General features: G+C 63.7%; 1 protein-coding gene across 1 annotated transcript; it reads right to left on the bottom strand.

Annotated features, from left to right (window-relative positions):
- Window positions 1-368: 368 nt before the first annotated feature.
- On the bottom strand, window positions 369-11,865 carry RBCK1 (RANBP2-type and C3HC4-type zinc finger containing 1). Its single transcript, XM_065414477.1, has 13 exons — window positions 11,797-11,865; window positions 10,421-10,475; window positions 9,140-9,284; window positions 8,454-8,547; window positions 7,650-7,848; window positions 7,197-7,357; window positions 6,938-7,111; window positions 4,792-4,952; window positions 3,082-3,193; window positions 2,635-2,814; window positions 1,715-1,813; window positions 1,033-1,176; window positions 369-449 (listed from the first exon to the last, which is right to left on the bottom strand). The coding sequence occupies exons 1-13, from the start codon at window positions 11,863-11,865 to the stop codon at window positions 369-371; spliced, it is 1,674 nt and encodes a 557-aa protein (XP_065270549.1).
- Window positions 11,866-13,545: the final 1,680 nt, after the last annotated feature.

Below are 13,545 nucleotides of genomic sequence, written 5' to 3'. Positions count from 1 at the left end.
GCCCGGTCATTTTCTACACAGCTGCTGCAGCAGGACGTGAAGGGAGCAGCTTGTGAGGTAGGCCCCCCTCAACTTTCACAGGGCACTGGGTTGCCAGCACCCAGCCTTCTCCTAAGTCCGCCTTCAATCCCTGAAACAGGAACGCTCCGCTCGCCCCATGGCTGCTGACCTGCGCAGTCCTTCCCCGAGCGGACACATGAGTCTGTGGTGGGCTCAGGGAGCCAGAAACCGACAGGCCTGGCCCCAGGCTGTGAAGGCATGGTGGGGAGAGTAGCCAGGGGCTCGAGGGGAGCTGTGTGCCCCCCCAACGGGGCTGGAGCACTGTGTAGGGAGCGGCCGCCCCCTCCTTCCTCTTGGCTCCTGCGGGCTCAGTGGCAGTTCTGACAGTGGGGATGGCAAGGAACACCGTTCAGCCTGCAGCAGCAGCCACCGTTGGTATCGCCCGGGCCCTGGGGAGAGGAAAGCAGAGGAGAGATGATGCACATGCAGGCGGTGGAGGGAGGGGTAAGAGGCCGTCAGGACGTGGGACCGGGAGCCAGGCATGCATCCTAGGCTGCTGGCAGGGCTGAGTTTTGGGCAGGCTGGAGGCAGGCAAGGCTCTGGGCACTGGGGGGGGAGGAAATCACATTTTCCTCCCCGTTGTGAGGTGGAAGAGGAAGGAAAATGTAATGGGGGGAGCCCTGGAAGTAACTCCCCACTCCTGCAGCCAGGTGAGCTGTGAGCCGTGACAGCCCTGGCTGGCTCCTGCACCCCCGCCAGCCACTCCAGCATCCCGAGGGCCAGCTGTGCGCAGCAGCAGGCAGTCATTTAAATGGTCACAATTAGGCTTCAGAGTGAACAGCCCTGCTGCGTCCAGTGGTACATGCCTCTCCGAGCACGTGGGTTGGGCTGTTTGCAGACTTGAGAAGGCAGAGCCACAGGGGCTTGTGTTGGGCAGGTTTTTTTAATTCTGGGGCAAGCGACTCCGCAGAATGGCAGGATTCCCCAGGTCAAACCTACAGTCGCACGTGCTGGTTCATGCTCCAAACCTACCGCTGGCCCCCAGCGCGGCCCCTTGGTCACCCAGCAGATCTCCGTGTGACAGACAGTGCAGCGGATCCAGTCACAGCCGTCCTTCTTCTGGACAACGATCTTACAGGTGGGACAGTACATGGCCTCCCCGCTCTGGACCATCAGCTGAAAGGAGAGGAGGGCAATACTAACGTATACGGGGAGCTGATGGCCCCGGCTTCCCATTCCTACCCTGGATCCCCAGCAGTGCCACCTAAGACACTCACTGGGATTTGTCCTTTGCAGCTGATGGGCTAGTGGCTGGGCTGCCCCGAGCTCAGAATCAGTGGACTGGTAGCTTTACCTGGCTCTCTAAAGCCGATCCTCCCTCATTTTGGACCATTGCACCCACCGGGTAGCAGAATGCCCAGGAGCCGAGCCATGCGAGCCCCTCTTGGTGCAGTCACATTCCCCTGGTCTGGCAGTGGGAAGCTGGGGCGTTCACCTATCTCCCACTTTCTACAACCCCCTCCCCATCCGCCTGGGCAGTGCATTTCCTGAAGCCGCAGCAAGGGCTGAGAATGGTCATACGATTCTACCATTAAATCTGCTGTGCCTCCCTGGCCGTGTGTTCAGTGCTAGCCTGCAGCCCCTTCCTATCCTGTCCCCTCTCCCCCCCGCCTCGCTCTGCTCACAAAAGGGCCAGGCCAGAGCGGGCTCTTACCGTCAGCATCTCGGTGGTCTGCCTGGCAGCCTGGTCGTTGTTAGCCCGGCGCTTGAGGTCGTCCTGATACTCCTTGCAGTTCATGTTCTCGTGAATGGCCTGGGGAGAGCACCCTGCTAGTACACCAGGCTCTAACACGCCTCCTGGAGCAGGTGCTACCGCCTGGCCGTGTGTCCCAGCTGCTGCTCCCCGGCTCAGGGGCCAGCACAGGTCCCCTCCCCCCAGCTACAGCAACTGTGCCTAGGGGAACACATCTCCTCCAACACAACCCTGGGGTCACGGAGATGGAGTGGGACCCTGGGGCACCCCCTCACACTGCAGGGCAGGGCCAGCATACACATTCCAAGCCTCTTTTGTGGGGTGAGGATAAGTGACCAGAGTTGAGGGGAAGATCAGAGTGAGCTGGGGCTGGCTCCAGGAGAAGGATGGAGCACAGGGCAGTGGCGACGGGCTGCTGTTGGCAGAGCGAAGGCCACGGCGCAGGTTCACACTGGCCCTGTTAGCACCTCTAGGAATGCTGTTCTCTTTTCCATCTACCTCTGTCCCTTGCACTGAGGGACTATGGCAGGCAGCATGTGCCACCATGGCTCTAGGGCTGCATGGACGTGCCTTAAACAGGCCGCTCCTTCCGGGCTCGTCTAAAGCCCCGGGCAGGGCCTTTGCCAGTTCCGGGGCAGCCATGCAGGGCTCGTGAGCTTGGTCACTGCTGCCACACACAGTTCAAAGGCCACCAGCTGCTTTAAAGCTGGAACCCCCTCCTGCTGGTGCCAGGATCCCCCCACCCCTTCCCTGAATACAGCCATGCCCCATGGCACCTGGCTTCGCAGAGCCCAGCAGGCTCTGAACTCCCCTCCACCCGTCCTGGCCTCTCGGCCGGGGAAGCTGCAAAGCTGCTGGGGCGGAGGCAGGGGGCATCTCACCTTGCAGAGCAAGCAGTTCACCTTCTGGCACACGGGGCAGGCAAACTCGTTCACGTCATCCTCGAAGATGCACCAGCCCCGGCAATCCGTGGTCTTGCAGTGGTAGCTGGACCGGCTGCGGTTCTCGGCGATGGAGACGCCCAGGTCCAGGAAGTGCTGGTATTCGGCAGCGCTCAGGAGCTGTGAGTGGGACCCAACCCTCTCCATCAGCACCGAGACACTCGCCCGTCCCCTGGCAGTGACTGATAACAGCCCCATCCTCTTCTCCCTGCCCCACATCCCACTGCTCCCTCACAAAATAGCTGCCCCGGTTCCCTGCTCTAGCCCAGCCTACAGGACCCGGCCACGCTGGCATGCCATCGCTTTCTTGGGTTGTATCCCGCCTCAGCTGTGCCTGCAGCTCCCACCCCACCCCTGGCTCTGTCCCCTCCTGCTCCTGGCCCCTACCGCTTTGATCTCACGCTCCAGCAGCTGTCCGGTGCAGGAGTACTTCTCGTCGATGTACGGGCAGGGCACCTCAGGCTCCAGGCTGTTCAGTATCGTCCCCTTCAGACAGTCCCTGAAGGGAGCCAGGGGTCAGAGGAGACACAAGCAAGGCACAAACTGCTTGAAGACTGAGCTGGAGGGGGTCACCTAGGGGCCAACCGAGGCGGCAGCAGAGCCAGGCCTGAGGTAAGGAGCAGAATCCCACCAGCAGACCGGGCCCATGGATAACCCAGGGGAGCGTACGCAGCCTGCCTGGGGTCCCCAGTCCCTGGGTGGGTACAGAGGGGATTACAACAGCGATTGGCTCCTTTCCACCTACCTGCAGACTGGCCCCCCAAGGGGGACTGACTTGTACGTAATCTGGCACCCCAGCAATCCCAGGTCTGAACGGTACACAGCACTGGAGGGGGCTCCTAGCTCTCCCTCACCAGCTCCCTGCTGCACTGAAACAAGCTCCCAGCTGATCGGGGGGCACTGGCTGCCAGGGACTCTAAGCCTTCGGCTGGGCAGCACAGCCACTGGTGCCTGCCCATCTCCAATCACTCTGGGTGGGGGCTTGTCATGCAGAGGGTTAGTGGCTGGAGTTAAAGCCCCTGCAGGTAGGTGGCTAATTGATGGCAGGTGCCCATAAACGAGCAGGGCTGACGGCTTGGAAGGGGGGTAGCAGAGAGGCTGGAACAGGGTGGTGATGATTGTATCCCTGATCTGGCACGGGGGCCCGTCAGCACCCAGCACACCATCTCCAGTCCCATTTTCTCCTACTCGGGCCGGTTTGAAGCCTTTGGGTCGAGCAGGAGCACAATCCCACCCGTGACTGGGCCCCGCGGGGGTGGGTTAAGATGTGATGAACACCATGGCGGGGGAGGGGCCCTGACACACTGCTTTTCCCTTCCCCCCTCCCTTCCTGCTAGTGGTTCCTGTCTGGCAGAGCCCCTGCTCCCCACAGCTGATGGGATCCTCATAGATTTTTGAGTAGCCCAGGCCAGTCCGTCCACCCTACACAGCTGGGCCAGGCTAAGAAGGCTAAAGCAGGAGCATAGCCTGTTAACATGATTCAACCAGGCTAGTTCCCTGTCGGGCTACTGATCTTTGGCCATATGGGGCACCCTGCCGACGCCCTCCCTGTTGGCAAGTGAGCCGGGGGAACGCTCTGCCTGTCTTAGCGCAGCCCAGCTGGGCAGCTCTTCCAGCCAGGGGTGTGCAACCAGGCGCTCTAGCCCAGAGACACAAACCAGCTGACAAAGCCTAGGAGGGTCTGAGGCAGGTAAGGCTCCCAGGGTGGATGCCAGACAGGGGAGGGGCCGGGGCTCTTGGGCACAGGCCGGCCAGGCAGGAGAGGGGCCAGGGTTCCCGGGGTGGAGGCACCGGGGCTCCCGGGCGCAGGCCGGTTGGGTAGGAGAGGGGCCGGGGCACCCAGGGCAGAAGCCAGACAGGAGAGGAACCAGGGCAGAGGCCAGTCGGCTGAGCGGGAGAGGGGCTGGGGCTCCCTGGTACAGGCCGGCCGGGGCTTCCAGGGCATAAGCCAGACAGGACAGGAACCAGGGCAGAGGCCAGCCGGCTGGGCAGGAGAGGGGCTGGGGAAGAGGCCAGACAGCTGGGCGGGAAAGGGGCCAGGGCTCCTGGGCGCAGGCCGGCTGGGCGGGAGAGGGGCCGGGGTTAGGGCCGACCCACCTGCAGAAGGAGTGCAGGCACTCCCGGAGGGTCACCCCCTTTCCAGGCTGCAGGGTTGCAAAGCAGATGGGACATTCGATCACTTCAGCGGCGGGCACCAGGCTCTGCCTGTCCACCTGCAGGATGTGCTGGTAGTTCTCGATCTTCTGCTGCTCTGTCACCTAGGCAGACAGAACAGCCAGTGTCAACAGGAGGATCTGGTGGGTGGGGCACTTCGCTTACATTTCCTATCAGGAACCTTGACCCCTATAGGGCTGTGCCCTGGCCTCTCTACGCCACCCCAGCAGCCGACAACCAGCTGGATCCCCACTGCTGAATGCTCTGTGCAATGGGGATTCCCCAGGCTTGCAGGGACAGTGAAAGGGCCTCGCAGAGCAGTGGCCAGGGAAGGGACCTGACCCCAGCATGCTTTGTGCTCCAGCTGTTCTGGGCTGCCAGTCTGTCCCCTAGGGATGATTGCAGCCTCTGACTTGCCAACGCCTTGGCCACCCCACAATGCTGGAAGCTCAAAGGCAGGAATTAGTGAAGTCGCACAGTTTGGTGCTATGAGAACAAAGTCACAATAAGCCAGTGCTCACCTGCTAGGTGGGGAGCCCCATTCAGCGGCAGGGGGACTACTGCTTCCTCCAGCCTATCTCAAACCAGGGTTTGTTTTCAGTGTCCTCTCAGCCTCCCTCCCTCCCTGTCTCCGATAAATGGTGCCCGAGGTGCCCCACCCCAGCCTGGCCAGTGGGATGGGGGAGGGGAAGTCATTAGTATCCCAGCAGCGACTTCCAGCCATCGATGGATTTCAGAGCTGTCCAGAGGGGAACTAAGGCCCAACTCACCCAAACGATTTGGGCGCCTCAACCAATCAATAAGTGACTTGCCCCCAGGGAGGCTGTGGCAGGGCCTGGACCCTCCTTCCCCCGCTCAGGCCTGCTCCTTTGGAGTCATTGCAAATAAACAGGGAGAAGGGACTCGGGGAGGGACTCAGCCTCCTCTGCCATCACCCGGCGCCCACAGCTCTCCCTTGCGTGCCCACCCTGTGATGGGAGCTTTCCCAGCCCGCCGCGCCCCACGCTGCTCCCTTAAAACCAGGAGCAACGCGCAGCTGCAGCCTTCCGGCTCCATTGCAGCTGGCCGCTGCAGGCTGCACCTCCCTGCCCCGCAGCAGGGCCCAGCTGGGGCAGGCCCCTCGGCAGCATGGCGTGGAGGCTGGAAAGAGCCCGGAAATGAGGCTCGTCTGGCTCTGGTGCAGAGCGCAGCTCCGCTGCTGGCCCTGGCGAGGTCTGGGCTACAGGCAGGGCCGGCGCTTCCATTTAGGCGACCTAGGCGGTTGCCTAGGGCACCAGGATTTGGGGGGGCGGCATTTTGCCACCCTCGGTGGCAATTCTGCGGCGGGGGGTCCTTCCGCGCTCCGGGTCTTCGGCGGCAATTCTGCGGCGGGGGGTCCTTCCGCGCTCCGGGTCTTCGGCGGCAATTCTGCGGCGGGTCCTTCACTCGCTCCAGGACCCGCCGCAGAATTGCCAACGACGACCGGGAGTGCGGAAAGACCCCCGCCTAGGGCGCCAAAAACCCTGGCGCCGCTCCTGGCTACAGGCCCCGCTGCTGGAGAGGAGGCACTCTGAGCGGCTGGACCTGCCTGGGGCCCCTGCCTCGCCGGAGCAGCCTGGGAGCGACGGGCCCCCCTCGCAGGCCCCGCTCTCTCACTCCCGAGCCAGAGTGGCTTTCCCTGCCCAGATCAGACGGAGGCCCGTGCTAGCCGCCCCAGGCCTCCCAGCTCAGTGTAACGCGGCGCTCCCGAGTCCTCCTGCCACAGGCTAGACAAGCCGCGGGGAGAACCGGTGTAGCATGAGGGCAGCTCCCCTGACGAGCGCCCCAGGGCCCTGTGCAGCTGAGCGGCGCCAGCCGGGCGTGCAGCTGGCCTAGAGGAAGAAGGGAAGAACCGGTGCCCCCCATCCCCACCTCCTGGTCAGTCTCTGTGCAGGGAACCCTGTGCCAAGAGATGCCCCAAGGGACCAGCCTAGTGGAGCCAGGGCAGGGTGCTGCACCAGGAGCCGCATTACAACGGTTGCTTATGGCGACAGTGCACAAGACAGGATCTGCCCCGGCAGCCAGTGGCGGCGCTGAGCCGCCGCGGCTCCCCAGCGTCCCGGCCTCCAACCTGTTGGGACTGCCTCATGGCTTCCTCCTCGTTCCTCATCCTCGCCAGCTCCTCCTCGTCCGGCTGGTAAGCCGTGGGCACCGCGTAGTCCTCGGGCCGCTCCTTGCAGCAGATCTCGCAGCCGGGGCGGGTGGGCTTGTTGACGTAGGTGCAGCTCGGACAGACCCAGCCGACCTAGGAACACGGTGAGGACACGGGAGGTGAAAGAAACGAGCCGGGAGGGGGGGGCGTTGGCGCCCTGCATCTGGGGCTCCCTTACCTTGGGGGGTTCAGGGGGCAGGGCGGCTTCCACCTGCGAGAGCTCATGCCTCAGCTCCTCCATGCACAGGCTGTCCTGCTCCTGCGCCCCGGCTCCGAGCCCCGCGTCCGCCGGTTCCTGGCTCCCACGAGGCTGCAGGCTGATGTCTCCGAAGCCCAGTTCTAGGGAGGAGAGAGGGAGGGAGTTGCTGCCAGGAGACGGATCTCCCTGCTGCTCCCACACGCTCTGGCCGGCTCTCCAGAGCCAGCACTCGGTGCAGCCCCGGATTTCAGCGCCTGCTTCTTGCCGTGGCCCCGCAAGGGACGTCTCCTCCTGAGACCAGCGCTGGCCCTCTGCCCTGGGGAGCCATCCTCAGCCACAAGTCCAGCAGTCCCCTCTGCTTCCTGCCTGCTGGAATTCCCCAGCGCCAGGCTCTGCCTTTGGGGCTCCCCTCGGCCGCTCCCCCAGCCTCACCTGCCAGGACTCGGCACTGCCGCTCCCTCTGGAATGTCTCTTTGCTGAGCTTGGCCTCTTTGGCAGACCTGAGGTAGAGATAGGCCATGTCACCATCTCGCTGGATGCCGTTGTAGTGCAGGGTCTCCTGGTCTCCGGGGAGCCTCTTGCCCACCACCCACTGCTGAACACTGGGTGGGAAGCCGTAGTGGAGGAATACCTGGGCCAGGAGACACGAAGAGACACCGAGGGCCTCATTCAGAACCTGCTGGCCACCGGGTGCTGTTGCGGGCAGTCACTCAGTGACCTTACGCTGGCGCCCACCGGCAACAGGTGCCAGTAGATCACGCCGCATGAACCAAGGCGAGCAGAGGGCAGCCCAGGAAGGACAGGCAGGGGGTGTCAGTAACACAACAGATACCACAGTCAGCTGGCAGGCTACTTGCTGCCCACGAGGCGGCTGCCGCCTGCAAGGCCGGTGATCACGCACACCCCGGTGCACACCAGCTAATGTCTGGCACACGGCTGCGGCTGGCAGCATTCGAGGCAAACAGAGCAGAGGGCTGCAGGGCCGCACTAGCAGCTCGTGGACTGGGATGTGGAGAGAGACCACCGGCCCTGGTGTCCACACCTGCTCTCGGGAGCCCCCTGCCTAAGCCTGGGCCCGCCTCCAGGCTCACTCTGCTGCTCCGTTGTGTAGCCTGGAGGTGGTGACACATGGGGCTGCCTTGCTCACGCTCTGCAGGGCCCCCTGTGCGAGGCCGCAGGGTCTCACTCCACGCTTCATGCCATCAGTGCCCCCGGCTCCAGCCCTCAGGCCCGTACCATGTCCTTCAGAGAAGCCAAAGTCATATGAGGATTGACTTGCAGGTAGATGGGGACTGTGGTCATCTGGGCGTCCTCCACTCCCACCCACAAGCTGAAAGAAGAGAGGCAGTGAGAGCGGCTCTGGTGTCCCTGCTGCCCTCCCCGAGGTCCCACCGCAAGGTGCGTGCATGGCTCCCGGCGCCTGCCTCAGTCGCTCAGCCTCCAGCTCATGTGCTCCTGCTTTCTGTCTTTCCCATCCTGCTCACGCGGCCCAAGTCGCCTCCTGGGAAGGGAAACATCGTCGCCTCGTTCTTCCCTACGGAGCCCAGGGCTGGCCCACCTCTTGGTTCCACATAGCTGCAGACCTGAGAAGGGGCTTTGACCCAGGGACCATCAGAGCAACAGGTGCAGCCTCCCCCGCAGGAGCCAATGCCCTAGGTCCTTCACGTCTCCTGTGAACTAGTCACTAGAGGGGGGCCAGGCCCCATCGCCTCCTGGCCGGGTCACACCTCACACTGGAGCTGCCCCCAGTGTATGGAGTGAAGGAGGCCAAGGCCACAGGAGCTGCAACGGGGATCCCACCCACTCTGGGGAGTGAGTGGCCACACCCCAGCCCCCTGAAGCTCCTGCCGTGGAGTCTCTTGGAGCAGTGACCACGGTTGGCCACCATCCCCATTGCCCCGAGGCCCACGGGTGGCACCCACCTGATTTCCTTTTTGGGGTAGGCCTCCGGCTTCACCTGCACCGTCACGGGCGCCCGCTGCTCGGCCAGCCAGCCAGCACACTCCAGTGCCAGCTCCTTGTCCCCTCCCTCGATGGCCTCAGCCAGCTTCAGGGCCAGCTCCTCTGCTGAGCACAAGAGACCAGGCTGGACTGGGCCCTATTGGGGGGTCTCCTGGTTCAGGGCCAGGGCAGGACCTGCTCAAAGAGCCATGTGGGCTCCATCTAGGGCAGGGGTCTCAAACACGCGGCCCGGGGGCCGCATGCGGCTCGCGGGGTTGTTTTCTGCGGCCCGCGAGCTCCTCGCGCCCCCCCCCCCCCCAACGGCTCCAGCCCGACGCGCACCGGGGGAAGGGCAGGCTCCCTGCCCCCTGCCACTCCGGGAAGCGGCCGGAACATGGGGCGGGGGGGGGGGCCACAGGGCTCTGTGTGTTGCTCTTGCTTCAGGCAGCGCCCCCAGCAGCTCCCATTGGCCGCAGTTCCCCGTTCCCGGCCAATGGGAGCTGCTGGGGGTGGTGCCTGAAGCAACAGCAAGACACAGACCCCTGTGCCCCTCCTCCCCCAGGTTCCGGCCACTTCCCGGAGCGGTGCGGGGACGGCAGGCAGGCGGCCTGCCCTGCCCCTGGTGCGTGTCGGGCCGGAGCCCGCCCCCCGAGCCCCTCCTGCAGCCCAACCCCCTGCTGTACCCCACACCCCTCCTGCACCCCACACCCCAACTCCCTGCCCTGAGCCCCCACCACACCCCACACCCCTCCTGCCCTCCCTGGGGGCAGGAAGGGGGCAGAGTTGGGGTGGGGATTTCAGGGAAGGGGTTGGAATGGGGGCAGGGCCTCATGGAAGGGGTGGAGTGGGGGCGGGGCCAAGGGTGGCAGGGGGAGGTGTCAGTAATGCGGCCCTCGGCCAATGTACTAGTCCGCATGTGGCCCTCGTGGTCATTTGAGTTTGAGACCCCTGATCTAGGGCCTGGCAGGGGAGCTGCTGGGAGCTGTTTGCTGCCCAAGTTGCTAATTACCATAGACGAATATCATTATTTAGATTTATGCAAAGATTAAGCGGTCCTTCCATGGCTCTGGGGGACCCCCGTCAACAAACTGCAGCCCCACACTGAGCTGCCTCACAGAACAATGAATCCCCCTCCCGACAAACATCTGCTTTCTCTGCCCCCCATCTCCGCCAGCGTGTCCTGCAGCATGCCCACTTAGGGATGTCCAGGCCAAACCTCCGTGCACCGGTGGGTGTTTCCCTGGACCCCACACGGACCCCACCTTTCTTCGTCGTCTCCTCCACGTATTTCGTCCCCATCGCAGCAGAGTCCCGGGGCTGTTTAAAGCAAACAGAAGCATGTCAAACCCAGGCTGGGGGAGCGGGGCTGGATGGCAGGGGCCCGGTGCAGCCGTTGCATCTCCCCGGCAGGGAGCCCAGCCACCCAGGGCGAGGGCGCGGTGCTGCCAGCCTCCCCCAAAGGCAGCGGGAGAGTCCGGGACTCCCCGGGGCTCTGTGCTGGGCTTGGCGTGGCCAGGGCAAGCGACCCGGGTAGGGTCACGTGCACCCTCCCTTCCCACTAGCCATGCACCCGCTTAGCTCTCCCCACCCATGCCCCAGAGCTCCCTCTTGTGTTCTCGGGTGCGCATTACACCTGCTCCATCCCACTCTAGGCTACGCTGGGCCCAGCAGCCCCCTGCTCCCAAAGCAAGGGCGGGCGGACCCCAGCAGGGCTGTTCCAGCGCGGACGTACAGGCCCGGTGGCTGCCTGGCCCTCCTTTTAAAAGTGCTTTCCCAGCGGGCGTGTGGGCACCTTTGTTTCCCTGCAGGAGTCAGCCCCGTTAGCCCAGCCCTGGATCAGCCCAGGTGCAGGCAGTGCTTTCAGGCCATGGCCATGCTGGGTCTTGCAGGCCCCGCCTGTGCTGAGGTGAGTCCCTGCCCTGCATGCCTCAGACCCCGCTCCCCATTCCTGCCGGAGGCTGGACGGATGAGGCCAGGAAAGCGCTGACAGCGAGCTGGGCACTGTGCACCACCCAGCAGGTACAAGCCCTGCCCCGCTGACCTTCCAACCCCAGCCACGTTTGCCAGCCGCCCTGGTCAGCACCGCAGGCCTGCAGCTCGCCGAGCCGGGGCTCTGCCCCGACCACAGCCCCCGCTGGCCCATGGAGCAGGAAGCTGGACTCCAAGCATGCCGCTCACAAGGCGGTCGGCCCGAGGCTACATGAGCGAGCGGTCCCTGCATGTGGCTCCGCGCAGGCCTGACAGACCTCTCCCCCGAGCACACGGCAGCAGGAAGAGGAACTCGGCAGCAGGGAAGCCCGGCAGGCACACAAAAACCCACACCGCCAGGCTGGAGAGCAAAAGCCACCCCCTGAGCGTCCGACCTGCCTGGCTCGCTTACCTCCCGGAGCCCTGCACCAGGGGGCTAGACGCTGGGCAGGGGTCAGGGCCAGCTGAGAGCTCACCACTGACTGAAATGAAAACCGAAAGCAGAAGCGGAGAGATGAGGAAGTGGAGCCAAGGCCTTGAAACAGGGCTGGGCTGAGAGCAACAGGAACAAAACCGCAGAAGCGGCTGCAGGGGACTCAGAAACCGAAAGAGCAGCTCCCCAGCCCTCCCACGGCACGGCACGGCCTGCCGGCCAGCGGAGAAGAATCACTAGGTGCTCCCCCACCCACAGGCTGCGGAGCAGGGCCTCCGACCCTCTCGGCCTCCCGGGGATTCCCATTCCCCGGCGAGCCACCCAGGGAGGGCCGTGCTGGGCTTTGAAGCAAGGGAAGGGGAGGCCTGCCCTGAAGGTGCCGTCCCAGGGGTTGGCAGGGAGTTGAGGCAGGCTGGGACAGGACTTTGGGAGGCCTAGTGAGAGCTGCGGCGCCATCCAGCCCCAGGGTCGCCTTCCGGGGAGTTGCAACGAGAGGAAATTCAGCAACGACAGATGCCAAGTCTGACACTTAGGAAGGAAAAATCAAATGCCCAGCTACAAAATGGGGCCTAGGTGGTGGTGCTGCTGGGGGTCACCGAGGCTCACCAACTGAGCGTGAGTCAATGTGATGCAGTTGTGAAAAGGGCTAAATCCTTCTGGGGTGTTAACAGGAGTGTCGTACGTAAGGCACGGGAGGTCATTGTCCTGCTCTACTCGGCACCGGGGAGGTCTCTGCTGGAGTCCCGTGCCCAGTTCTGGGCACCCCACTTTGGGAGAGATGTGGACAATTTGGAGAGAGTCCAGAGAAGAGCAACAAAAATGGTAAAAGGTTTAGAAAACCTGACCTGTGCGGACAGGTTAAATCAACTGGGCACGTTTCGTCTAGAGACGAGAGCCTGACCGAGGGACCTGGTATCAGTCTTCAGATGTGTTAAGGGCCGTTATAAAGAGGCCGGAATCGGATCAGTTGTTCTCCACGTCCACTGAAGGCAGGACAAGGAGGAATGGGCGTAATCTGCAGCCAGGGGGGTTTAGGTTAAATGGTTGGAGCTTTAAGGGTGATGAAGCTCTGGAACAGGCAGCCGAGGGAGGCTGTGGAATCCCTTTCCTTGGGGGTTTCTAAGGACAGGTTGGACAAATCCATCAGGGCTGGTCTAGGTTTATTTGGTCCTGCCGCAGCGTAGGGGCTGGACTGGATGAGCTCTCGGGGTCCTTCCAGCCCCACGTTTCTACGATTTTATGCTGGGCCTCACGTCAGGGCTTCTCTCCCTTTCCCGTACCGGGCCCCCAGCCCCGCGCACGCTGAGCCAGGAGGGACAGGCAGGTGGAGAAGCCCTGACTGAGTCGTGGGGTGTTCAGTCCCAGCTCCCAGGGACGTGGGTAGCAAGACAACACGGCCTGCTGGTAGGGCTGGGTCTGTCTGTACGAGGGGGAGCCCAGGGCTGGGACTGGCTGACTGCTAGAGGGAGCCCAGGGCTGTGTACTTATCAGCGAACAAAGGGAAGTGTGAGTGAGGCAAGGGGAGAGGGGCGAACCCAGGACCAGCCCCAGGGACGCCGGGCAGCAGGTGGAGGAGATGACGTCCCCATACCTAACGCAAGAGGTTATGGGTCAGCGGCGAGCGATTCCGAGGGGGCTCTGCTGTCCTCCTGCACCAGCCGGGTTGGGCCGAGGAGCGGCCCGTTGCCCCTTCCTGTGCAGCTGCATGGCTAGCCTCTGAACCTTCATCCTTCACCCCATCCCGCGGGCCAAACTGCTCTCCTGCCGCCCCAACCGGGGCCCATTCCCGGGGGCCGCTGAGAGCAGGATGTGCGTCAGTCCTGCCCCTAGCCCCGGTGCAAGGTACATCTCAGCCCAGCACCTCTCCCCTAGTGCCTCCGCCTGGCTGAGTCCCAGCCACTCTGCTTGTGCTCCTCAGCGGGAAGCCCAGAGAGCCCCAGTGCTGAAAAGCTTGGCTTGGAAATGATCCCCAGCCTCCTCTCCAAC

The sequence above is a fragment of the Emys orbicularis genome, chromosome 12 (genome assembly GCF_028017835.1).
Source record: "Emys orbicularis isolate rEmyOrb1 chromosome 12, rEmyOrb1.hap1, whole genome shotgun sequence".
NCBI lineage: Eukaryota > Metazoa > Chordata > Testudines > Emydidae > Emys > Emys orbicularis.
The sequence above is the reverse complement of the archived record's forward strand: the minus strand, read 5'-3'. Positions and strand labels throughout refer to the sequence as shown.